This window comes from Anomalospiza imberbis, chromosome 1 (genome assembly GCF_031753505.1).
Source record: "Anomalospiza imberbis isolate Cuckoo-Finch-1a 21T00152 chromosome 1, ASM3175350v1, whole genome shotgun sequence".
NCBI lineage: Eukaryota > Metazoa > Chordata > Aves > Passeriformes > Viduidae > Anomalospiza > Anomalospiza imberbis.
The window spans coordinates 32219066-32245076 of record NC_089681.1 but is presented as its reverse complement, the minus strand read 5'-3'; the positions used below and the strand labels follow the sequence as shown (position 1 = coordinate 32245076).

At 40.4% G+C, this 26011-nt stretch overlaps 1 protein-coding gene across 9 annotated transcripts in view; it reads right to left on the bottom strand.

The window, feature by feature from the left end:
- Window positions 1-26011, bottom strand: part of STAU2 (staufen double-stranded RNA binding protein 2) — a 170003-nt gene that overhangs the window by 66486 nt on the left and 77506 nt on the right. For all 9 annotated transcript variants that reach the window (XM_068186589.1, XM_068186632.1, XM_068186610.1 and 6 more), the window contains one exon: window positions 18443-18750. In XM_068186589.1, the coding sequence (XP_068042690.1) occupies window positions 18443-18750 (308 nt within the window). The remainder of the gene's footprint in view (window positions 1-18442; window positions 18751-26011) is intronic.

The window sequence follows — 26011 nt, the reverse complement described above, 5'->3', positions numbered from 1 at the left end:
CTCTTCCATATGGGTCTTTTATCTTCCACTTTATGTTGTTCATCTACAGTTAGTCATGTCAACTATCAAAGAAAAAATGAAACAAACCTGTCTGAGCTCCAAGTCTCTTTCATGCTTATTTATTGGTGAAGAAATACTTTGGGCACAAAAATAAATTTAATATACTTGCTCACTTCAACCATTTTCTCAAAGCCAATTTTAGGAGCTTTCACCGTATTGTAGTACTTAAAAGCATGAATCCTTGTATTATGTATTATCCATAGAGGTTTCCTAACAAATATTAGATCAGTTTCTTCAGACACAGAGCAGTATGAAAGAGATTCCAAGTACGACTTTTCATTCTACTACCTAACAATTCCTTTTTTATTTTTTTAGTTAAAAAAAGGGGAAAAAATCCTATCATCTAAACAAATCTGTTTTAAAAAGTTGAATAATAGACACAAAAACCAAATCCAAGTTGGAAAAAAAAATCCCAGATGAAATAATAAGACATACACTAAAATTAAAAAAAAAAAAAAATCAGAAAAAAAGCATTGAATCAAACTGTTTCCTGCAATGCTGGAGTTCCTTGATGTAGTGCGATCACTAAATATAGTATTTTACTAATCTCAGCAGGGCGCTGGCTAACTGCATGCCCGTCAGATGTTTTTAACGGCCACCCCCTGTGGAACAAATCTAAGGAGAGCATGAAAAACACCCACATTTAAAAAAGCCCCCTTGCTAGATCATTAAGGAAAGATAAAGGCCTGTACATTGGGATGTGATATATAACACAATCATTGTGCCAAGAAAACATATGTTTGATTAGCGCGCCTCAGGTTCATTAATCGCCGTGTCTGCCTCACAGCAGTGGGTACAGCTTCCTCCGTAGCTACTGCACCAAAGGGTAAAGACACTTGGTAGCTTAAAGACTGACAGTTCAGCAGTAAATCTTGAGCTATTCCAACAAGCCTCTCTCACACAGTTTGAATAGCAGCTGTATCATAGCTTTAAATCTTCATTAAAATACAGTCCTAGGGTTTAGACTACAAAATAAACCATTACTGCACCATAAATAGGCAACAACAAGCAGACTAAAGGCATTGCCACAGGTTACTGCGCCAGTATTTCACGCTCCTGGCTACAGTAAGGCACACAGTTGATATCTACAAAAACCAGCAAAGTACTAATAAGAAGGAAAAAAATATTTGATATGGTTTCCAAAGACAATATATAAAATATCTGCTAAATGCAAAGCAATTCTGAGCCGAAGAAGCTTGTACAGGGCTTTTTTCCCTGCTATTGAGATATCATCTGAATTCAGAGCTCCTGTTTCAGTGATTCATGAGAACTGGAAGGTCAAGCCATATATTATGCTCAGTCAAGCAAGGGAGACCCAGCTCTGTCCGACCTCTGGATGTGATGTTTGGTTTCACAAAGGAGAAAATCAGCTGCCATCATAGCAGAGAGGATAATCAGTGCAGTAAGGTGCTTATTGCTCACCTTCCATCTGTTAAATCTTAACCCAGGTATGTATTTATACAGACAGCGTTCCTTTGCAGCACATGCAAAGTGAGCAACTATGTTTTACAATGGCTGGCACTGAGAGGTGCAAAAAGACCTGTTTGTCTGATAGGAAAGCTGAAATCAGGAGATGCGACTTTCTATTAAAAAAAATCACACACATTGAAAACTACTTGGCTACCCTGTTCACTTCCTCTATTCTGTAAATAAGATACATATTTTTTTGTTGACATAGGAGAAAGTAGCTTAACTATAATGAGTTTAAACACTTAATACAACCTTCTCGCCAAATAAATAATAAAAATGTGATAAAAAATAATTAAATATTCAGAAATTAACACAATGCAAAGCCCTACAAAATTATGTAAACTACAGCTGACATGTTTTTTGCTGAAACAACTTGCCTGCCATACATATAACAGGTAAAGAGGGTATTTCCAGAGAGAAGAGCTTTAATTAATTTTATAATTCACAGTCAAAGGAAACATGAAAAAACTGGCAATCCTGAGATCTCCTGTTTTCATCACATGGCCTAAAAAGTAGGAGGGAGATGAGAGGGTGTGTTTTGCTAATAACATCCCCTGAGGATGAGCATGGTATGGAGCACTAGTGGAGGAGCCTATGTCTTGGATACAACCTGAACAACTGATGACACGAGAGAGGAGCATAGTTAGTTTGGAAAGACAAAATTGCTTTAGTTTGAAATAACTTTCTAGCAACAGCATGAATGGAAATAAGTTCTCAGGAACACTCTTTTTAAGGACTAAGGCTGTCACTGAAGTGAAGAGTGAAGCAAACATTAAAGATTCTCTGTTTACAAACTACGTGTGAAAGCCCCAAATGCTGCATTAATGAAGGGAGAACAGGATCACTGTGAAACTGTGAATTGAAAATCAGCTCCTGAATTGGCTAAGAAATCTGATGCTGGTACAGACACTGATGTTGTGCGCTAACCTAGAAATAGGGCAGTATGCATAAAGAACCACCTTACTTTAATTACAACAAGAAACGACTATTTCACTTCCAAAAATTACCCTGCTCCGTTGTGCTTTCAGTTTTGAATGAGACTGAAGGAGAAGATCTCCAAATAAACGCTCTCTAAAAGCCTCAGTTTCAGTCACAGAGAGGGGAATAAACTCTAACTTGTCTCCTTTCTCCTTCTTCACCTCTTCTTGTTGCTTCTCTTTGTTTGTTTTTTTTTTTTTTTCTTGAGAGCTGAATTCCCTTACTATAATTAAAACTAAACCCCAGTCTGCTATGAATTCACCACTGCATCTTCACATTTTTGCCAACTGAAACTTCCAGTCTTTCAAAATTTGGGCTCTATTCCAAGCCAAGGTCTGTAGCTAAGTTATCAAGTCACATTAGGATTTAGTGAGAAAGATTTTGGCAGAGAATGCAGTCCAGTGTGTTCAGTGCTGGCTGCAGTATTTTGAGAGATCCTGATAGCTTTTAAACTTTCTTATACATAAATCCCCTAAATTCTAAAATTGGCTATCAAAATATAACTCATCTTTTTTCCACAGACCAAGTTACATGCAGGGATATGTGGGAGGATTTCAAACCCTTATTTGCAAGATGCCAAGAAGACAAACTAAAATGTTACCAAGGTGACATCCACACCACACCTGAGGACCCACACACTACCAGTAGCCAGTTATTCTCTGTTTACCTTCTTGCCTTTCAGAAACTGAAACAAAAAAGAGGCACATGGCTGTTTCTGGAGACAAGAAGAGCAAAACTTCAGCAGTGCTGACTAAAGGGCTTGAAACAGGAAGAAAGGTAACGATGTCCAGAAGAGAAGAAAGCTAGTTCAGATAGAATTCTGGCCCAGCTAGTTGGATAGCTTGCGCTAGATTTGCATTTGTTTTCCTAATTCTGCATACTCATGAGTCAATTTGGAAACACTCTTGCTGCAGCAAATACTACCTCCTGCAGTATGTTCTGGGAACAAATAGGCTACATTTCTATGTTGCATACCTTTTCTTGTGGAAACTCATGAGAATGATTTCTTTTCTTGCAGAATGCTACCACCATTTTGACTTCCTTTAAGGTCAAAAGTAGGATCATATGAACTAGATGATGTGTAGTCCACAGAACAATTTCTGAAATAAATGGAAACTATAAAACCATTTCTTGTAGATCTACCTTGGGTCACTGCCATCAACTGTGGTACTGCCTACCTTCCCTCAGAAGTTAGGTGATTAAGAAAACCTATAAACCAGAATGCAATGAAGTCCAGGTGCTTTGATTTTTACATGAGGCCCTCTCTGAAAATCAATTCTTGCTATCATCTTGTTCTGGTTTATCTCTCCCTATATTTCACATTCCCAACATATTTTCTTTCCTTTGGCTAGTCATGTATAAATCAAGGTTTGGAGACCTAGAAGTCATTTCCTACATAACACAGCCATTTGATGTCAAGTTCAGTAGCAGGACTCCTGCAAGTTTCTGAGAGCCAAGTAAAGACTCTCAATTTTCGGGTAGCCTGGAGTTGTGCAAATCAGATATGTCCCTAAAATTGTCAATAAAATCCTGCCTGACTTGCTGTCATTCTTGTAGAAAACATTTTCCCCTTTAAATACAACAAAAAATAGTAGTTGTCTTGAATAAATTAGTACATTTTGCAGGAAATAACCTGATAAAAAGGTGTAAGTCCTCTTCCAAGCACAATGACTGTAGGTTCACATGTATAAAAGCAGCTTTCCTATTTCCTGACTCTGCCCAGTGGCACACAGTTGCGAAGATGCTACTGAAGCATAAAAAGCTGCACCCAGTTTTGACTGGGATGGAGCTACTTTGCTTCATAGTAGCTTGCTTAGTGCTATGTTTTGGCTTTGTGACCAAAAGTGTGGGTAACACACTGATACTTATTGCTGAGCTGCGCTCACACAAGGGCTTTTCTGCCTCTCACACCACCCCACCAGCAAGAAGGCTGGGGAGGTATAAGAAGCCAGGAGGGGACACACCCAGGACCCCAACTGAGCAAAGGGATATCCCACACCATATGGCATCAGGCTCAGCATACAAAGCTGGGGGAACAAGGAGGGTGGGGGGTGTTTGGAGTGATGGTGTTTGTCTTCACAAGTCACTGTTACATGTGATGGAGCCCTGCTCTCCTGAGGATGACTGAACACCTGTCTGCCCAGGGGAAGTGATGAACAAATGATTTGTTTTGCTTTACTTGCATGTGTGGCTTTTGCTTTCCTTATTAAACAGTCTATATCTCAACCCTCGAGTTTTTGCACTTTTACCCTTCTGGTTGTTCTCCCACATCTCACTGAAGGGGAGTAAGAGCAGCTGCATGGAGCTGAGCTGCCCACCAGGGCATAGCTGCAACAATCCCTTCTGGCCAGTATGGGGCATGAGAGGTTAGAGATAGCAACTGATTTGATCAGAGTATGCTATACCAAATTTATATCTGTTTAGCTGTTAATTGTCTGGCTCCTGTGCTTGCCATGGGGCTTGCTTGCCTGGATGTAGGTTAGTAACGAGTGCTCACTAGTGACTGCTTTTTGCTTCTGTTGTTTCCTTTTCTCCTTATCATCCTATTCTGTTCTGCCTGGGAACATACTGATAACAGGAATGGGCTGGCAGACAGCCAGGGCACTGCCCCCACTCCTGTGCTGGACAGGCTGGAACTCAACTTCACAGGACTGTGACTGTGGCTAAAAGCATGATGGTACAACCACAAACATACATGGCCACGGAGAAGTCTATACTAGAGCAGGCACTGGCCTGAAGGGAGAGTGGCCTATGGATATTGTCATTCTGGAGCAGCTAAATCCCCAAAGGATGGTGGTCTGCAGACAAGTCCACACTGCCCCATGTGGACTGTGGGCCTGTGTGCAATCTTAAACTGGAGGAGGGACAAGGGGAGGAGTTCATTGCAATGCTGAATCCCATGGTCTGGTCCACAGTGATGAGGCCTGAAGATTGTAATGGAGACACCTTTAAATAGTTGTAACCCAGGATCTGAGTTGCATGTCATGCGAATTACTATAGCAGGAACCCCTTGTTACTAGCCAGGCTAGGAGCAAAGGGAGGAGTTTGCTGCAAACCCTATTATGTTTTCTTGTTAAACTCTATAATCTGGCTCAAAGGAACCAGAGGTGGAGACTATCACAGAAATACCTTTAAACTGTTGTAAGCCAGGATGTGAGTAGCATGCTATAGAAATTAGCACAGCTGGAACCATCTGAACCAGTGGAAGACCAGCTTCACAAGATGTGGAAGTGCAACAGCGACCCAACCTGAGCTGTCTCTGGTGCCCAGTAACTCCATGCATCACACCACCTCTCCTGTCCTGAGTGAATTGATTGAACACAGATTGAATAACAGATTGAATACACATGGACTAAATGGACTCAATGGACATTTTGTGGACTTTTAAAGAGGTGATCCACAGACTAAGGTAATTATTTCTGTGTCTATATTCCAGGATGGGAAGGAGGAGGTGGTTAATGAGGGACAATCTATCGGATAATGTGGGATCTGAGCACAGTGTCAATAGAATGGAATATAGGGTGGATTACACTGTTTTTTTCTGGGATTGAGCTAATTTGCTTCATAAAAGCAGGTATAGTGCTAAGTTTTGGATCTGTGACCAAAACACTGTTGATAACATACTGGTACTTTAGCTGTGGCTGAGCAGGGTTTGCACAGCACCAAGGCCTTTTCTGCTCCTCGCCCCATCCCATTAGAAAAGTCCAGGGGCGCACTAGGAGCTGGGAGAGGATAGGGCCAGGACAGCTGACACCAACTGACCAAAGGGATACTGCACTCCTATGACATCCTGCTCAGTGATAAAAACTGGGAGAGGAGGAGGGGGACATTCAGCATTATGGCACTGTGCTCCCAAGTCACCGTCACACGTGATGGAGCCCTGCTTTCGGGAGGCAGCCAAACATCTGTCTGCCCACAGGAAGTGGTGAATGAATTCCTTGTTTTGCTTTGCTTGCACACACAGCTTTTGTCTTCATCTCAACTTCTGAGTTTTATCACTCATGCCCTTCTGATTCTTTCCCTTATCCCACCAGGGGGGAAAGAGTGAGCAGCTGTGTGGGGCTTAAGCTGCCCACCAGAGTTAACCCACAACACTATAGTAATCGGAACATCAGGCAATAGTTTGGTAATTGGTGAAAGTGCAAACTTCCCATTAGAAAAAAATCCCCACTGCTTTCAGAAGACACAGAAACTGAGATAATGAGGGCTTTGTCAACCATTTCTAAAGGTGTTTATACTCCCTGAGGGTAAGAGACAAACATTGCTGTTGAGATTACTGTACTGGCCATTGAGCACGGCACAGCACAAGCACACAGGAGATAATACCCTTCTGCCAAAAGCCAGGCTTTAATGCTTCTGGTGAAGACAGATCACAACATCATTCCACACATCATTTTACAAAAACGGATCTGACCAATGAGCAGGAAGAGTGATAGTACACCTGGCTAAGATCTCAGGCACCAGGACAGGAAACAAAAGCCCAACTCCACTGCTTGTTTTACAGAAGCAAGTATTGATAATATATGGCAGCACAATCACTCTTAAGCTACTTGAAGGGAGTTAAAGAATAAGTGATCATTATATTTTTAATATAAATTCAATAATTCCCACTACCCTTTGAGGGTTAACACTAAGGCAAATTAGCTGATCACAGTTCCCTCTGGGCCTGACTACACTGCTACTTTAGAATACTTTCACTAATATTTCCAGTCTGGTCAATCCTGCTGAGAAAGAAGTTCCCAATGGTTCTGGGGGTGTGGGGAGGGAAGAGGGTAGATGTACAGTTACATACATAGAATTACATGGGGTCTTGACTTCAAATGTGGGCAAATAGATACTGTCTTTAGCTGTCTTATTTCAAAAGTATTCTTCTCTGAAACAATCCTGCAAACATCTTCACTTTTTAATATCCTAATTTTTCCCGATTTTTGGCGATAGTGTCTTCAAAGAACCGTTTATCTGAAAACATTTTGTGGACACAGCTGTTTTATATTAATGATTCCAAGAAGCTTGATGCTGTAATTTCAAAAGCTTCCTTTAATTATTATTTGGATTTTCTACTTAGAACAAGTGATGAGACTTTTGTATTCTTCAGCACTAGCCCATTTTCTGGGATTCCAGTCCCAAGCTGACAGTGGCCACAAACTGTGTCCACAGCCAACACATTCAAGGACAGAACGGTATAATCTGGATTTCCATTCTTGTTTTTAGCACTTGCTGCACTTTCTCTCTTTGGCTTTATTGGGAGATTTGCTAAACCATACCTTTGATTCATTCATTTGAAGGAAGCTTTGAAAATACACTCTCTATGGCAACTAACACTATAACTACAACTATCTTCATTATAATAAATTCAGTGCACAGAACCCTTCTCTCCAAAAAAACAGTAAACAGCCCAAGTTTGCAAAACAGTACGTAGGGTACTCGAACTAGCAAGTGAAGTGGAGGTTAGGTACCTAATCTGCACAGATGTTTATGAAAATCTCAAGCAATTTCTACCTTTTTAGATTGTTTTACAGCTTTAAATGACTTCCTATTAGCATCCATTGGGCCTGTGCCAATTTTGAAAATGGTATGTAGGTGCTTTTTAAAAAATCTGACTTGCTCAGAGAAATCATCAATTATGTAAAGATCAGACCCAAACTACAGGTCTTTCCTTGAAATCCACTGAGGGTTGAATTTCTTTGAAATTCTCCTCACATGCATACCTCAGTAGTGAGATCCAAGCACTCCTACACTGATTTCCAAATCCAACCTCCACAAAGTGTTTTGTTTTGTTTAAGACAACTGTAGGGAAAGGTTTGAGCTCAGTGTCAACCCTAATACAAGTGTAGAAGTTTAATTTCAGTCTAGTCCTGCCAACAACTCAAACCCATGCACTGGAATGTATGAGCCACAAGTAAACCTGACTCCAGAGCATCCAGCAAGACCTCTCCTGTGCGTGCAACCATTCAGAAACGTGTGCCATTGGGGAAAGGAGAAACTTTTAAAATGCCATACAATAAAACATTCAAGTATCCGTGTATAAAATGGAGCAGTTAACGAGTAAACAAATGTGGAGGGGAAAAAAAAATTCTGTAACCATTGCAATCAAAGGAGAACATCACATAGAAACTATATCCTGTGTGAGGTTTTGTTATGGAGCCACTATGGAGGAAAAGTTAAAGAGCTCCAAGCCCTGCCAATGTAGGAAGCCAAATATGCCGACAGCCACATATTGGGACTGATTGTGGGCACTCAGTCCTGGCGTTTTACATTTTTTTCTGATCTTTGCCTTGTGAAAATTCACTGTGGAATTTCCTACTGGAGTACCTGCAACTTGTGTTTTGCTTCAGTAAAAACTGGAGGCTCAAGTTATACATGTGTAAACAGCTTCTCTAAATGTTTCCAGTTAAACAAATTCTCTGAATAATTTACTGCACTTAAATGGTCAGCAGAAATAACTGTAACTTTCCTAGTCTGGTTACAGAACAATGGCCAAAATACCACATAGTCACTTAAAAATAACAATTTTACCAAAGCTGAATTTTCCTTTAAACCATTCCCAGGAAAAGTCTGCAAAACAATTAACTGGGTAGATAGTATTCATAAATATGAAGCAAGCACTAAAATGCTTTATTCAGAGTTTGTAAAGGCTTGCTTGAAGAATTTGTGTTTAATTATCACAGGTAATTTGAAGCCTGACCTTTGAAAGTATCCAAGCTAAACACCTGTTCTTCAGTAACACTGAGCTGCTGCTTATCAATTACAAATGTCTTTAGAATAATAAATCATAAAGAATGAAAATGCAATTTTTTACTACTTAACTATACATTGGTCCCAATAACTTAATATTAAGGGCTTACAATAGAACGTAGCTGAGATCATGCACAAACAGTTTAGAAGAACTTAAGTTAAATAAATGTGTTTTAAAGACGTGTCCCCTGCAGCTAAAGCAGTTCAAGAAAACCATTCAAATAAGCAAATAACATTGTTTACATTTACAAATGAAACATCATATGAGTATTTATTGATTTTTTTTAAAAATTCAAAAAATACATTGTAACAGAACAGAATGTATACGTTCTTCAATGAAAGACAAAAAACTATGGTTATCATCTGGACCAGAGTACAAATACATGCTAACAATTTAAAAATCATTTTGGGTCATTCAGGAAACATGAAACAAGCTAGCTGTTTGGAAATGCAGTAGTCTTCTCCTTTAGTAAATATGCCTGAGAAAGTTAACCTGTAAAGAAATCGGCTTTTAAACTCTAAAATACAAAGAGCTTTCTAGGCTGTAATGGTGAAGAGACCTGTGATATGCACCTGACAGGCCACTGAGCCATTTCCCACAGAGATTCTGTTCACTGCTCCACCTCAGCTCAGCCACCCAGCAGTGGCAGAGTTTCATATCAATACCAGGCTTATTCAAGTGAGGTGATAAAAAGCATGCTAAGATGATGTAAAACCATCAGTTACATACACAGTGGATAGATGTTAATAATCAAGATTCTGTACCAAATTCCTTGCTTTGTATTAGGGCCAAGTAAAAAGTAGTAGTCTGGTTCATGGATGAAAAGGATTATATTTTTTGGCTCAAGGTAAGACCCTTTAAAAACAGTATCTACAAAAGCATCTAGAATCAAAGCATGAAAAAAAAAACAAACCAGGACAAACACGACTAATCATTTTACAGTAATCACATACTGTAGGTAAGTAGGACCCAAAACAGTAATGTAAACTGTGCATCGGTTCTATGAAAATAAGCCATTACTAGGAGACACAAGCAATCTGACAAGATGTGAAAGTGAGCAGTGAAAACTTCATGGATTGAATTTCTTTTCCTCAAAATTCATCTGTTTCTACTGCAGGCAGGTAACAAATGGAACTCAGGAAAACTGAATTCCTATTAGCAGCTTAACTCTACTACAGTGAGGCGGAGGCTATTACTGTTTCTTTCATTAAGAGACATTCAAATGAATGAAGCAAAAATGACATTTCAAAAATGAAGACCAAAAGAAAGCTGAATGTACATTTTAGACAAAAACAGTGTTAGGTCAAATCCACAACTGCTGATATCTGATGTAAGAAAAAGTAATTTAACTATGCTGCTTATACCAACAGAATATCTGACACTATTTCTTAAATTCTAGCAGTTTTTTTAAGTCACTGAACAACTGCATACTTTGTAAATTACATGGGTTTTGACAAAAAAATTCATTATCAGGCATGCAAAAGGAACTTCCCGTTTTTAGAATTTAGTTACATGATCAAATTACATATGCTAAAGCATACGAAACCAACTCTTCAAATGAAGTAAATTCACAATTCTGAAAAGGGAAAAAAACTCCAGACAAAACAAAAACTCAAAACAAAAAACCTATGACAGGAAAAAGTATATTTCTACATATATCTCTGATGGTTCAACACAGTAAAATGAGCCCCTATGCACATACGTGTGTGTAATTCTGCATGTAATAGGATAGGGAAGTGGCTTCCTTTCCCTAACATCCACAGCACAGAAATGACTGGGTGTACTACAGAGGCTGCCACTGTCCTATGAAATACAGGGTACTTGGCATTGCTGGATAATCTTCAAGGACTCAGGCACTGACCCAGCATGGTTCATCTTACATTCTCGAGTATTGATTGTGATGGCAAAAACTTTCTGCATTGCTCTGACACCAGACTGGCTTCTAGGCTGCACCTTCTGAACAGAACACCATTCTCAGGTGTCCTGGTTCCAGCCAGGAAAGGGTTAACTTTTGCAGTAGCCAGGAGGAGGCATGACTAGGACCCCTCACATCACTGCTGCAGAAAGGGAATCTCTTCAGGGGAGAAAGGGGTCCCTTCTGGTCAAGTAGTGTGGCAGAGGGAGTGGTTGGGTATTGTCTGTTGGTGGGGGGGTTCTGTGTGATTCTTGTACTCTCTGCCATTAATATTGGTCAAATTCTTATCTCACGGCTGTTTCCAATAAGCTGCTCTTATCTCAACCTGTGATCTTTGCCTTTTGTAGCTCCAATTTTCCTCTTCGTCCCATTTAAGGGGTAGGATGACGGGGAGGGAGGAGTCAGTGAGTGGCATGTGGTTTGGAGAGTCTCAGTGGGAGCACTAAATTTGGGAGTACCATTCCTAAATCACTACAGCCTTATTGGGTACCCAGTGTATGGCATCAAGGGTTGAGGTAACAACAGATCTGCCCAGAGCAGCTTGGAAACAAATTCAATCTAAGCATTTGTTGCATTAACTTCACAGCCACTGGTCACAATGTTGCTTGGTCTGTTCGTGTAGTTGTAGTACCTAACCCTGCATTCACATATTCCCCTATATTCCTATATGTGGTCCTTGTGATGTTCTTTTCAGAGCAGGGAGAGGGATTGGAGTTGCTTTTTTGCTGTATTATGGGATATCAGTCCATGACTGCTCAAGGGCAATGAGTGTAATTTAGAAAGTGTATTCAGTGCTGCTCTCCTACTTTTACTTCAGGCACTGTCTTTGGGAGTCAATTAATAATCATATTCAGTCTGTAGGGGGAACAGGGGAGGATGATTTTCCCCAGTCTTTCACCTCCTTCTCCTCCTTCAGCTGTTCCAACAGCTTTTGAGAATTTTGAATTTCTCTTGGATGTTAAGGAAAGCATGTTCTTGTTGCTAAGACTCACTGGTCTCCTCAGTCCACACCATTTTTCGAGTCAAGAAACAGATTTCTAGGAAGTTCATTCAGAGATCTGCCCCAAGGGTGGATAGTCATGAGTGGCATGAAATGTGGCAAAAAATGAAGCAGGTTTTTTTTTAATTTTCTGCTCCAGTGGTTTGGAAGTTCATCCCTGAACAACTACAGGACCCTGCTAAAGTGACAGAATATTCACAAGGAGCATGCTGTGGCAGCTCAAGAAAGGGGCAACTTATTGTAGTGTGCTGGGCCTGGCTACTCTTTAGTGGACACAGCTCAATACTAGACAGCACCCTCAGGGGAAAGAAGAAGAAAACAGACCTACAGGCACTGTGGCCTGATTTGCAGTTGAACCCAAGGAACCACCTGTGCCAGTAGTAGTTGCCCCTATAGAGAAGAAGAAATCCAAATCAGCTCACTTAGTGAGGGATAAAGAGGAAGTAGAGCCCTCACAACAGGAGGAAGAGGCAGGGCCAGAGATAATCCCCTGATCCCTATTCCCAGGTGTACTGGGTTTGCATGGCCTAGGTTTTGGGGGAGCTGGGAGGGAGGGGCTACAAGGGTGGCTTCTGTGAGAAGTTGCCAGAAGCTTTCTCCATGTCCAGCAGAGCTAATCCCTGGCAGTTCCAAAGATGGATGTGCTGCTGGCCAAGGCTGGGCCAATTAGAAATGGTGGTAATACCTCTGAGAAAACATATTTAAGAAGAAAGAGAAATAAAAAATTGTTGCGCAGTTGAAATTGTGGCTGGAAAAGGGTGGAGTGAGAACATGTAAGAAAAGCTCTGCAGACAGCAAGGTCAGTGCAGAAGAAGGAGCAGGAGGTGCTCCAGGCACCAGATCTGGGATTCCTCTGCAGCCCCTGGTGATGGCCATGGTGAAGCAGCTGTGCCCCTGCAGCCCACAGAGATCCATGGGGATGCAGAGATCTGCCTGCAGCCTGTGGAGGAGTCTCACACCAGAGCAGGTGGGTGCCTGAGAGGAGGCTGTGAGCCCATGGAAAACCTGTGGAAGGAGGGGCCCGGCTCCTATACTGGAGCAGCCTGGCCTTGAAGGACTGCCCTGCATGGAACAGTCACCCATGCTGCAGCAGCTTGGGCATGGACTGTTGTCCATGGGATGGACTCACATTGCAGCTGTTTGGGGAGGACTGCAGCTCATGAGATGGACTCACGTTGGAGAAGTTCATGAAGAACAGTCTCCTGTGGCAGGGACCCCACAGTGCAGCAGAGGAACAACTCCTCTCTCTGGGCAGTGGGAGAAGCCATGAACTGACCAAAACCCCCATTCCCTGTCTCCCTTCACTGTCAGTGAGAAGGAAGGAGGAGTGAGGGTATGAGAGATGAGGTAATATTTTGCTGAAGCCAAAAGGCTGTTAAGTGAAAGTTGTTGGTTCTGTGTGGTGTTGTTTGTGGTTTGGATTTATTCTGGTTGGTTTGTTGGGTGCTGCTGGGAGAGGGGCGGAATCGAAGATGCGACCAAAAGGAAGTAGGATGAGACAGGAGGGGACAGAAAAGTAGGTGGTTGGGAGATAATGTAAGTCCCTGAGTACCCAGCCAATGGGAAACGGGTCAGGGATGCCCCTTAGATGGGAAAAGGGTATGTTTTGTAGCCATTCTGTTGGAGGGTATGTGTGTTGGGCTCTAAGGGACAGGGGTACACATCCAACTCAGTTAAATCATTACTAATAAACAGTTTTCTTTTGCTTTGACAAAACTTTGTCCCCATTTAACTGTATCTAAAAGTTAGTACATTTGTAACAAGGGGAAGGTGTTTTCAAGGTTCTTACTGAATTTCTCATTATCCTGCTCTGATTTTGTTAGTAATAAATTCAATGCATATCTCTAAGTTGATATGCATTTGGGGAGTACTTGTTTTGCCCATGATGGTATTTGATGAATGATCTCTCCCAGTCCTTACCTCAACCCATGGACCCTTCATTATATTTTCTCTCCCTCATCCAGCTGCAGAGGAGAGAGCAGCTTTGGTGGATGCCTCTGACCATTACACCAGGGGACCAAAAATATGTCAGCCACCAGCCAGGAGCCCCGGGTGACCTGGCTGCTCCAATGCTGGGACGTTGTGTCCACAGTATGAAACTAGGTGGTAATAAAGCGAAGCAACTGGAATCCCTGTCACAAGATGCAGGTATTGGCAAAGGGTTTGGGAAGAGGACAGAAACTCTCAGCCTCTGGAAGTGACTCCTGCCAAGCATAGGGAAGGGTATTCTCGCAAGGATGATCTAATAGTGTGTCCAAGCAGGTGGAATGCCATGGAGAAAGGCATCCAGTACCTGAGAGCATTAGCTGTGATAGAGGTACTTTATGGAGATTCAAATAAAGAGCGGTCCTCTGTAGCTCCAGATGAGGTTCAGTGCACACAGTTCATGTGGTAGAAGTTTGTGCAGAGCACACCATCATCATACACCATTGACATTAATGGCAATGGAAGAAGGAGAACAAACAGTGCTTCAGGTGACTATCTGACTCTGGCAATATGAAGATCATGGTTTTTCTTCCCTATCAACCTGCACCTCAGCTGTGGACAGACTGTCCAAGATGGCAGACAGATTTGAAAGACTTGAACAAGCTAGAGAAGACATGTCCCATGGCCCGCCAGTATGGACCAGAGTCCTTGCTATTGGTAGCAAACGCCCACCTGCTCGAGAGAGAGGGTACACACCACAAGGTAACCTGTGGTTTTACTTGCATGACCATGGAGAGGACATGAGGAAGCAGAATGGAAAACCCACCTGTGCCCTAGCAGCACGGGTACATGAGTTGAGAGGAAGAACAACTACCACAGAAAATCCTTCAAGGATAAGTTTCCAGTTTCTACTCCAGTTTCCAGCAGACAAATCCTCAGACAAAACAGGAGGGCTGATGTTGTTTCTAATGCACTTGAAGTACCTTCAGTTCAAATTTGTGAGCAACAAATACCATGACCAGAACTGGAGGGATCCTGCCTCCAGTAAGGTGGAGGAAGGGGACAATTGGATCTCTTGGATTGTGTGGATCTGATGTCTTGGCACACAAGACCCACAGGAGTTTAAGGCTTTAGTTGACACCAGTGCACCATGTACCCTCATGCTACCAAGATACGTAGGGGCAGATTCCATCTCTATTTCTGGGGTGCCAGGGGATCCCAAGGGCTACCTGTACTGGAAGACGCACTGAACCTGACTGGGTATTGTGAGAGACTGGAGGAGATTGCTTGCTCAAAACATTCTGGGTGTGTGTGGGGGTAGGCAAAGGGGCAGGTTGGGCCTTGCCCTGGTGAAGCAATGCTCTGCTCCACACACCCCATCCTCTAAAGCCTGTATCCCAGCCCCACAGTGACTGCCAATCACAGGCACACTGGAGGCAATGCTCCTCATCCTGTCTCTGAAGCCCCTAACCCAGCTCCTGAGTGGCTGCCAAACCAGAAGTCTCCCCTGGAGGAAGGGCCCAGGAAAACGAAAGGGTAGTTAAGCCAGGACACCAGGCAAGCACATGTCTTGACCCTATCTTCCCTTGGATTTTTTTATCAGCTAGAAGACTGCTGGAACCCAGCACTGGTAGCTATATTCATTCTTTTCTGCATCTTTTCTCTCTTTCTCTTTCCTCTTCTTCTTATAATGCCTTCTTCTCAAAGTTTGAGTAACTTAAACTTGGGTTGGTTGGAGTTTGCTAAATTGGTCAGGCTTAGAGTTTGCTAAGTTAAGGCTTTGCAAAACATTTTACGTTGACTGAATGTTGCTCTAAACTTTTGCCAATGTTCTGGCAAAGTACTGAAATTTGCCAGTAAAGTTTTTGTTGTTTTCATCTCTTGAGAATACCTTGTTGGTATTTCTCCCTTGCATCTAATTCATGGTACATAAGAAACCTGCAAGCTCTTTTAAAAGACTTGTCAAGTGAGTTCTGGGGTCTTACATGAATGAATGGTAAAACCACCCCATTGTGATGGGCCAGAGGCCTTGTGCATCCTTGGCATAGACTACCTCAGGAGTGGGTATTTCAAGGACCCAAATGGACATGCAGTACACCTGGAACCAGCTGCCCAGGGGTAGAAGCACATTCCCACCATTTGCCATGGAATGATCCAGACTGCACTGGAAAAGAGTGAGGCTTCTTAACATTTGCAATATATTGATGACATTATTCTGTGGGGCAAGCAAGCAGATGAAGTTTTCGAGAAAGGGCAGAAGATAATCCAAATCCTCCTGAAAGCTGGTTTTGCCTCAAAGCAAAGGTCAAGGGACCTGCCAGGAAATCCAGGAGTTAGGAATAAAATGGTAAGATGGATGTCATCAGATTCTCATGGCCATAGTCAACAAAACAGCATCTATGTCTCCATCAACCAGCAAGAAGGAAATACAGGTTTTCCTAGGAGCTGTGGACTTCTAGAGAATGCATATTCCAGAGCTCAGTCAGGTCAAAAGCCCTCTATAGGTTATGATGCAGAAGGTTAATTATTTTAAGCGGGGTCCTGAAAAACAAGCTTCTGAACAAATTAAGGAAGAGATTGTTCATGCAGTAGCCCTTGGGTCAGTCGGGACAGGACAAGATGAGAAAACTGTGCTCTATACTGCAGCTGGGGAGAATGGTCCTTCCTGGAGTCTCTGCCAAAAAGTACCAGGGGATACTGGAGGATGACTCCTGGGATTCTGGAGTTGGGGATACAAAAGATCCAAGGCCTGCTACACAACATCTGAAAAAGGGATGCTGGCATCTTATGAAGGGTTCAAGCTGCTTCAGAAGTGATTGGCACTGAAGCACAGGTTCTTCTGTCACTCTGACTGCCAGTTCTGGGCTTTTTCTTTCAAGAGAAATTCTCTTCCACACATCATGCCACTAATGCTACATAGAGTGAGTGAACTGCGCTGATCATACAGTGAGCTTGAATAGGAAACCCCAAGAGCTCAGGGATCTTGGAAGTCATCATGAACTAGCATAAAGGTGACATTGTTTTATTAACATCAGAAGAGGAGGAAGAAAAGGTGACATTTTCTGAAGAGACCCCACCATGTTATCAGCTACCAGAAACAAAAAGTGATACACTCTCTTCACTGACAGATCCTGCTGTATTGTAGGGATACATCAAAAATGGAAAACTGCCATATGGACTGCTGCATGGCTAGTCACAGGAGCTGAGGGAAAAGGTGGATCAAGTCAGGCTGCAGAGTTGAAAGCCATCTAGCTGGCTTTTAATATCATTCAACAAGAGAAATGCCCAGCGCTCTGCCTCTGCACTGACTCATGGATGGTGACAAATGTTCAGTGGGGGTGGATGGATCAACGAAGAAAAGCCATCTGGCAGCATGGAGGTAAACCCATCTGGGCTCCTGGAGGAACAGCCATTGACTAGGGAAATGATACCTCTGCTTGTATATACATATATATAGTTGGATCTGGGCATGTAGTGGCATATAGTGTAGGATCTGGGCATGCTATAGATGGTACAGAACAAGGGGTGGATAATGTCCTGGTTCTGGCCAGGACAAGGTTAATTTTTGCAATTGCCAGGAAGGGCCATGGCTAGAACCTGGATATTATTCCATTATACCACCTCATGTCATTGCCAGGTTTGGGGGAGAGAGTCTCTTCCAGTGGAGTATGCGTGGCAGAGGGCGTAGTCAGGTTTTGGCTGTTCTCAGGGGGTTTCCATGGGAATTGTTCATTTCTTCTACCCTCTGTCATTAGCACTGTTGCTGTTACTGTTTGTTTTCTTATCCCACTGCTGTTTCTAGTAAATTGTTCTTATCACAACCTGTGACATTTACCTTTTTTGTTTCCAATTCTCCTCTCTAGCCCACCACAAGGGGAGGGGAGAGTGAGTGAGTGGCAGTGGTTTGGAGAGTGTCAGTGGGACACTAAATTGGATAGCACCATTCCTAAACCAAAACATCAGGTTACATTTAAGAGGTAAAGGGTGGGAAGCAAAAAAACTACTTTAATGACCTGGCCTAGAAGACAAATGCAAAGGTAAGGTGGTGCATCAGTAGCTTCTGGATCAGAGTTGAAGGGAGAAACCAGGAGGTGAAGGCTCTCAAAGAAGTGCAAGTTAAAAGCATAATTTAAGCCTGTAATTATTTAAGGAGAAGAGACATAGGAGAGAAAGATGGGCTGCAGTAAGATAAATGTAAGGTGGAAATCTGTATCTCCTGGACCCAGAAACTGCCTCAGACACCAGCTAATTTTACAAGATAAGTTACATGCATGCCCACATTCAAGAGGGCAAGAGTGAAACCTTGATGGCAATGCTATGATTCTGGCTGAAGAGCTTCATTTTCCCCCTCCCATACCTGAAAGCCTTGAATCCTTGCCAAATATTCCAGCTGTTTTGAAGGCTGCACTGTAGAACAGGGGGAAGCAGGAGATATTCCTTTTAGACCTATGGCTTCGGCAGTTGGGGACGTTCCATTCATGAGAAGTTCCCTGGCAATGGTGGCCGTGCTATTTGTGGTAGGAGATATGCTGAAGAAAGAGCTAGAAGTCTGGCTCATTTCTTTGGATGACATATAGCTTACAGTGGTACCAGGGGCTGATTTGTTGCGGCTTGCTTCCATCTCTTGATATACATCAGGAGAGAGATGGAGTATTCCCTTTGGTGCTGAAAACAAAATCAAAGATCATTCTTATTACTTTAGAATGGGTTTGACATGTAGACAATTTTAATTAACATCTTTTACAGTGAAAAACAAAGTAAGAATTTAGAAGCAGTATATATTTTTTTTACAGTAACTGTAAATGAAGTCACCTAACACATTTAAAAACAAAGCAGATCTGAAGGGGCCCTCTTCTTCCTCTTCCCCAACTCTTTTTAAAATGGTACAAACCTTAACTTTAAAACTAAACTGTGGCTAGCATAGAACACACAATATGAACAAAAATGTTAGAAGACCTACAAACCATGAGAACAGATGTTACTTCAAAATAGTAGCACAATCATTATTTCTCTACATTCTTCTACCTCCTATCTGATACAATAATTTAGGCTGTTTTTTCACAAATAATTGAAACTGGTCTATATCAGCACTCTTGCCACCAGAAGTAGTTTCGTTTTTTCCTCCCTCCCACAGCTGGTGTTTGTACTCCCCAGCTGCTCTACTGCCAGCAGCAGCACCTGTAGGACGACGTAGGGATGTTCATGAGAATGAGCTGCTGGAGGCAAAGGAAGGGCAGTGTGGTTCCTTGCAGTAGCAGCACTGCCTCGAGTGCTGGCTTAAAGTGTTTGCTGAATCACAAGGGCAGCCTGTGGTTAAAAAAATCTTAAATTGCCCTGCAGCCAGTGTTACTGTGCTAATGACTCTGATGTGACTGACTGTTCTGCAGTGAAGAGGAATTTATTTATTTATTTATTTATTTATTTAGCTGCATATCCTATAGTTTTCATCCTGTAGTTTTCAAACAGTTACTTGCCTTTGAGAATGTTTATACTGAAAAAGGAAAGCATACACGTGTCCTACTTCATATAAACAGGAGTTAAGGTAAACATTAAAAGAGCTAGATTTATTTATGTGAATAACTTCCAAATATTTCCAATGAGATGTAAATTAGGGATAATTTACCTACATTTAAACATTTTGAATACCTTTTTAGAAAATATCTCAACTCTAAACCTGCTTGGAAACAGAAATGCATACTTGATCAGTTTTGCTGATAGTCCTGTGCATGGAAATGTGCAGAATTAAGTCTGAAGTTTGCTAGTTTTCTTACACAATGAAGCATTTTTTTGGCAACACAAATAACCACTTGGTTGATACTAGAGGGAAACCTTTTTTTTTTATTATTAATGCATCAGAAAATGAGCTTGAAATCTGTAATTTCATACTAAGAACATACTTTCATCTTCTAGCATATAATATGAGTGAACCTGAGCCATATGGCATTTCATTCTAAGGATAATAAACCTGTTTGTTAACTGATTTAGTAATCCCAAGAGAAATCAAAGGGTTCAATGTTTAATTCATTTGCAGTACATATTAAATTAATCTCAGAAAGTAGAATAAATTCAAAGAAGAGGAGGAAATTAATTTCCAGTACCTAGGAAAGATTCCTTTAATCCTAGAAGTGCAAGTAGTACTTTTAAATAAAATGTCTACCACAAGGAGAAGACTCAAAAAATATTACCTGTAATTAATATCCTCATTTTCAACTACGTGGTGAAAATGGAACTTCCTCACTGCCGACTCAGCAAACTGCTTTCAGGTGAATCTTTTAATTGATTTACTCGTACATTTGGCTTTAAATTCATATTACTTTTAGAAATTTGGAACATCTGCTTATATAATTTACAAAGACATATCTGTTATTCACCTGATTGCTCTCCCCACCTACCTCCTGGGGAGTCTGGTTGGATCCTGAACATTAAGGCTGCTTTTACCTAGTTTAGAACTGGCTCCAAAGGCAGTAGACTGAACTCCAGAGCTGAGCTCCAGAGCTAAGCACAAATTCAAAACAATGCTGCTGGGAAAGATGGAGGATAGAATCCCTAAAATTTCTTTTTCTCCACCTGGGACAATTTCAAACATAATCTAATAGATAAACAATTGGGTAAATACACAGCATTATTTTATGGCACACAATCACTATATGAGAAGAGAGACTTTACACACTTTTCCTGAGGCTGTAACCTCCAAGGCCTACCTCTGCCTGTATTTTTAAAGTCTTACACAAGATGTAAGATTAATGAAAATTGAAAAAAAAAAAAGATAATACAGATCTTGATAGTTGATGTTAGGTTACAAAACCAAACAGCAGTAAAAATACTGAGTGGCAGGTGTTCACCACCTCCTAAGAACTGCCCACTGTAAATCTGAATTCCCACGAATATTTCAGAAAGAGAAATGTAAACTGAACAAAAGATAAAACGGCCTACTTGTTTAGAAATAACATGATATTAGCCCCCCTAATAAATTTTAGAAAAACATAGTACAATGTTAACTTTAAAAGAAGTTTAAAGAAGTTTAAAATCAAGTCCAGTGCTGCAGATGTCTGTTCCATTGATGTAATATTACTTAAAACAAACATTTTACATGCTTTCTCAGCCATTTCACTGTTTTTACATGATCCACCCAAATATCTAACTGCTGTCTGGAACAATGGTTTGGAATACTTCCAGATTACTAAGCTTTCTAAATGTTAAAATAACTAATATGCAGCATATGATGAATAGAAAGATATTGAGCAGAGTATAGCAAATGCTCTTAAAGTACTGACTTTAATGGTGATGTTAAATTAATAATAGTACTTTTACACTTTGCAACACCTTACTGCTAAAGACTTCAAAGTGCTTTATAAGCAATAATTAATTTAAATCATACATTGGCTCTGAGAGGCAGATATTATATTACTATCATTGATTATCTCTGGAAACAAAGTAATGTAATATTCTAGACATTACATTAATGTAGTTGCAAGATGTTAACTTTTTATATTCAGGGCCTATGTTTTATGAAGCTTCTTACAAACATGTTTTAAAAAGTCAATAAAAACTTGGTCTCTTTGAAAACTTCTATAAAACATATATTAATTGTAATTCATTATTTATTTTTAATGTATTACTGAGGTTATTTTATATATCATTCCTCACTGTTGCCTGCTTACTTCAACTCTGCTGTATGATGGGAAAGTGTATAAATATATTTAGTTACAGTACTAGAGTTATCAAATGACAAGGGATACAACAACAACAGAGGATTAAGTGCAAGAACAAAAGAACCCTTCAGAAATTATCCTAATTTGTCTTCTAACAATCAGTTGATTAAAAAGCAGGGGAAAAAGAAATACTATCCTCTAATACATTTATGCATTGCAGGAGAACATCTCCAGGCAAACATTTTCATTCTTTTTTATTTTTCAGCTAAGAAAAACTTTTGTGTCCACTAAATATTTATCCCATACAAGCTTCACCATACTTCACAGGAATAATCATAATTATTAGGAGTCCCAGGATTTATAATAGACCAATAACACTGCACCTTCTGGTGGACATTAACTTAGAGGCACATTTATGAAACATGTTAAAATAATTTCCATTTATATTATTTAAACCTGTGGGCAAATGCACTACAAAAATATGCCGGCTAGCTATGCAATGTAATCACTAACATTTAAAAAACATGTCTTACTCATTATTGGCAGTAATTGTTTGCAGTCTCTCACAATCTTCTGAAGTCTATGAAAACACACCAAAGACCTTTCTTACCTAAGAATAAATTTCTTCATCTTCCATTGTCTACTTCTGCTGTCACATACTAGATAATAGCAAAAGAGCTAAAAGGCAAAGGTATGAATAAGATACAAGATGGCCCAATGATCCCTCACAAGCCTTGCCCTGGAAATGTAATCTCAGTGCTTTGATTGCACCTTTTTTTTTCACAGCAGCCATAACAGAGACAATCTCTGAAAGTTCTCCTTCAGTGATATTATTTTTATCCCTAACCCTTTCTCTTCAGTGTCCCCTGGGCTGGGAAGATGGGAGGACATTTCTACAAATGGGTCCTCCACTTTCTGGAGTTTGTGGTAAACAAAACTAACCATTAGAAAAACTGTTGCATGGGTAATGGGGTGAAGAGCAACAACTGACAATATTACTGAACAAGCCTCAATGTAATAAGACTCTGCAAAAACGGAATTTGCTGATACAGGAACAGCTACAAGTTACCCCAGAGCAGTGGGCTACTAAATTAAGAAAAGTTCACTGATGACAGCATTGCCTGCACACTCACCGCTATTAGAGCCTACACAGGTACCTATATCCAATTTTCTGTTTCTGTCAGGAAGATCAGAAAACATTAGAAGTTGAAATTTCAATTTTATCATTCAACTCCACAAGATGGCCTACAGAATCAGGCTTGTGTTGTCAATCTGCATATATATACATGGATGTCAGTGCTACTTTTCTCTTCTATACTTAATCAGTAGTGTAGGGATACTCTTCTCTGCCTTCACTCAACGACTTCTCTGGTTCAGGGCACTCACTGACTTTTTACATTTATACTTGGTCTAAACCACAACTTTATTCTTCCTTGGATAATAGTTTTCTCCCCAAATTTTTGCTTATGCTACAAAAAGGCTACACTTTTTCACGTGTCAGAAGCAGTGCCAGCTGCAATATGACTTCCCCTCACCCTGCTAAGAGCACATGCTCTTCCCTGCACTACAACCAGTGATATGGGACATGGCAGACAGGAGTGTTTTCATGTCTTGTGCAATGATGAAGAGTAAACAATGGTATAATTCTGTATATGATATGCTCATGAATTAAGTTTAGCACCCTAGTATTTGAAATAACCCATCACTAGATGAAGAAAAGACTGTCCATAAGGAAATAATCAGTAGTTTTGGAACTGAATAAAATATTTGATAGATAATCATCAAAAAGCTTTCCTTCAGATTATGCTATCTATAGTCACATTGAATAAAAGCCTTCCTATAATGTGGTACATAAAGTACATGGAAAAATCTTATAGTAAGGCTGTAAGAAGCTAAAGTTAGAACTGGATCTAATCCTGACTTCAAAATTTTGTACATTAAAATGGACAAAAACTTAAGAGGCATAGGGCATACTCAAATACAATAATTACTCCCTAGAACGGGCAGGTTCTCAACAGGCCCTAATATATGGCCCATTACAAATCTACTGACATAAAAAATGAAAAAAGAATTTACAAAACCAAATAACTACTTCAATAACAAGACTGAAAAATGTAAATATTAAAAAAAAAGAAATGATGGTTTTATACTCCACTCAGTGTAAAAGGCTATTTATATACTAGAATATTTTCAAATTTCATTACCTCAGTAGGAACTCAGAAAAGGTCAGTCAGACAATTGAATAGGCAAATAGTATGGCCATGACGTTCTCAGCAATTGTCTACACACAATCTTGGCTTGAAATACCAAGCTGCAATCATTACTTACTTAACACAGCTATCTGTGGTATTTCTAAGTCACCAGCTACTGCAATATTCAGACATGAAAAAATGTTTTGTCATTACACAATGTCTTTCAATCAAAAGATCTCGTCTACATGACCTTAAATCAACTGATGTTATATAAAGCTGCTCGTTAAAATACAAACTTTGTTTAACCTTAAAACAACCACGGTACTGAAGTATATACTATTTAGTTCTTCATGAAATCAGGTCTTGATATCCCTAATTTCACTGGATTAATTTTTGTATAGCCAAAACAGAAATTGTAGTATTGGAGGATTTAAATTGTATGTATTCCTTTAAAATTTGGTATTTAACTAACATGAGGAAAGTCCTTTGAATTCTCCCCTAGCTTTACTCCAGCTTGAATACGTAACATTTTGGTAAAAAATAAGACATAGCTTTTGCGGTGGGGAATTTCTACACGATATTCTATGAAATATTCCAGTAGTCAGATGAAACAGCTACAATGTAAGTTTTACATGGTAATTTCTGCATCATAATTTTCCAGCAATATGTCCGTGTACCACATACCCAAAGATTAAGATTGAGCAGGTTCAGAAAATAACCAATCAAAATACAGAAGGAAGGTCAATGTGCTTAGCAGTAAAAAGGATCAGCAAATTTGGAGCAGGAGCAAATCAAGCTAGTGAGCTGGCAGATCAAGGTGCTTGTAACAGCTGCTAGAAAGTGATATTTGTGGGGGAAAAGCAATTTAGGAGAGTGCCTAAGTGCAACTGGAGGCAACCTGTGCAAGCAAGACATTAACAGATTAGGAGGGGAATGAGAATGGTGATGATGAAAACAAAGGCCTGGCCCACATGGAGAAGAGAGGAAATAATAAGCAGATCTACTAGACAAGGACAGAGAGGTTGCTGAAGCTAAGAAGGCCAAGGGGGCCATCAACAAGCACAGCATATGTATGAGCGAGGAGGAAATCAGAGGAGGAGAAAGCAGTGTTTGATGTTGAAAGGACATGAAGAAAAGAAGTGGAGACTTTTAGTTCTGGCAGCAACAAAGTAAAGTTTCAGTTCAGGAGATTCAGTTTTTCAAGGACATGATCATCCTAGACTAAGGGTGAAGTACATGTTGGGTTCCAGGTTGGAGGGAAGGGAGTTGGAAAAGGAGAAAAGACTCCAGAAAAATGGAAGTATTTAGAGTAACACTGTTCTGAGGTGAATTATGTGATACTGCTCCATTTTCTCACCTGAAGACAGAAAACCAAATGCAGATACTTAGCATAATTACATAATTAAATTTGAACTTGAGAGTTAACAAAAAAGAGCTCTGCATTTCTGCTTTATGTGCAGATTTTTCCAAAGGAATAGACTAGCAACCTTGAAAAATGTAATTCATATTGGCCTTTTAGGAAACTGGTAAAAACAAAAGGATACATGATCTGAAATTATCTCTGTCCATAGAGCTAGCTGTCTCCTGCCATGGTGGCTGCTTCCTCTTTATACATTTTATACACCAAAAGCTTGATGGCTAAGCAATCTCCCAGATAGCTCCTTCTTGTATTGAGGGCACCCAAACCACAGACCTCATAGTCCAAGTCTGTATTTCTTACATATGCACAATCTGTACTACTCAAGAACCAGGCAGCAGGTTTCTCACAACTCTTTCTTTTTAATCTCTATCTAAATTGGGCAGAATATCTGCAAACCAGACAGAGAACACCTGAATACACATCTGCACTTTCATTCACAAGAGTTTCAACCAACAGGCAAACTACAGTCATGATTACTTCAGATCACTCCTTCCCTGTGAATTTCCTATATTTTAAAATCATTTGATTGTTTCTTTTTTTGATTGCAAATCTTATTAGATACACATCTCCAAAAGGCAGCTGCCATTATCCAGATGACTCTGCACTCCATGAATACTCTCCTCCTGCTGAAGAAGGAAACTAAGTCTCCAATGCTCTGGGCA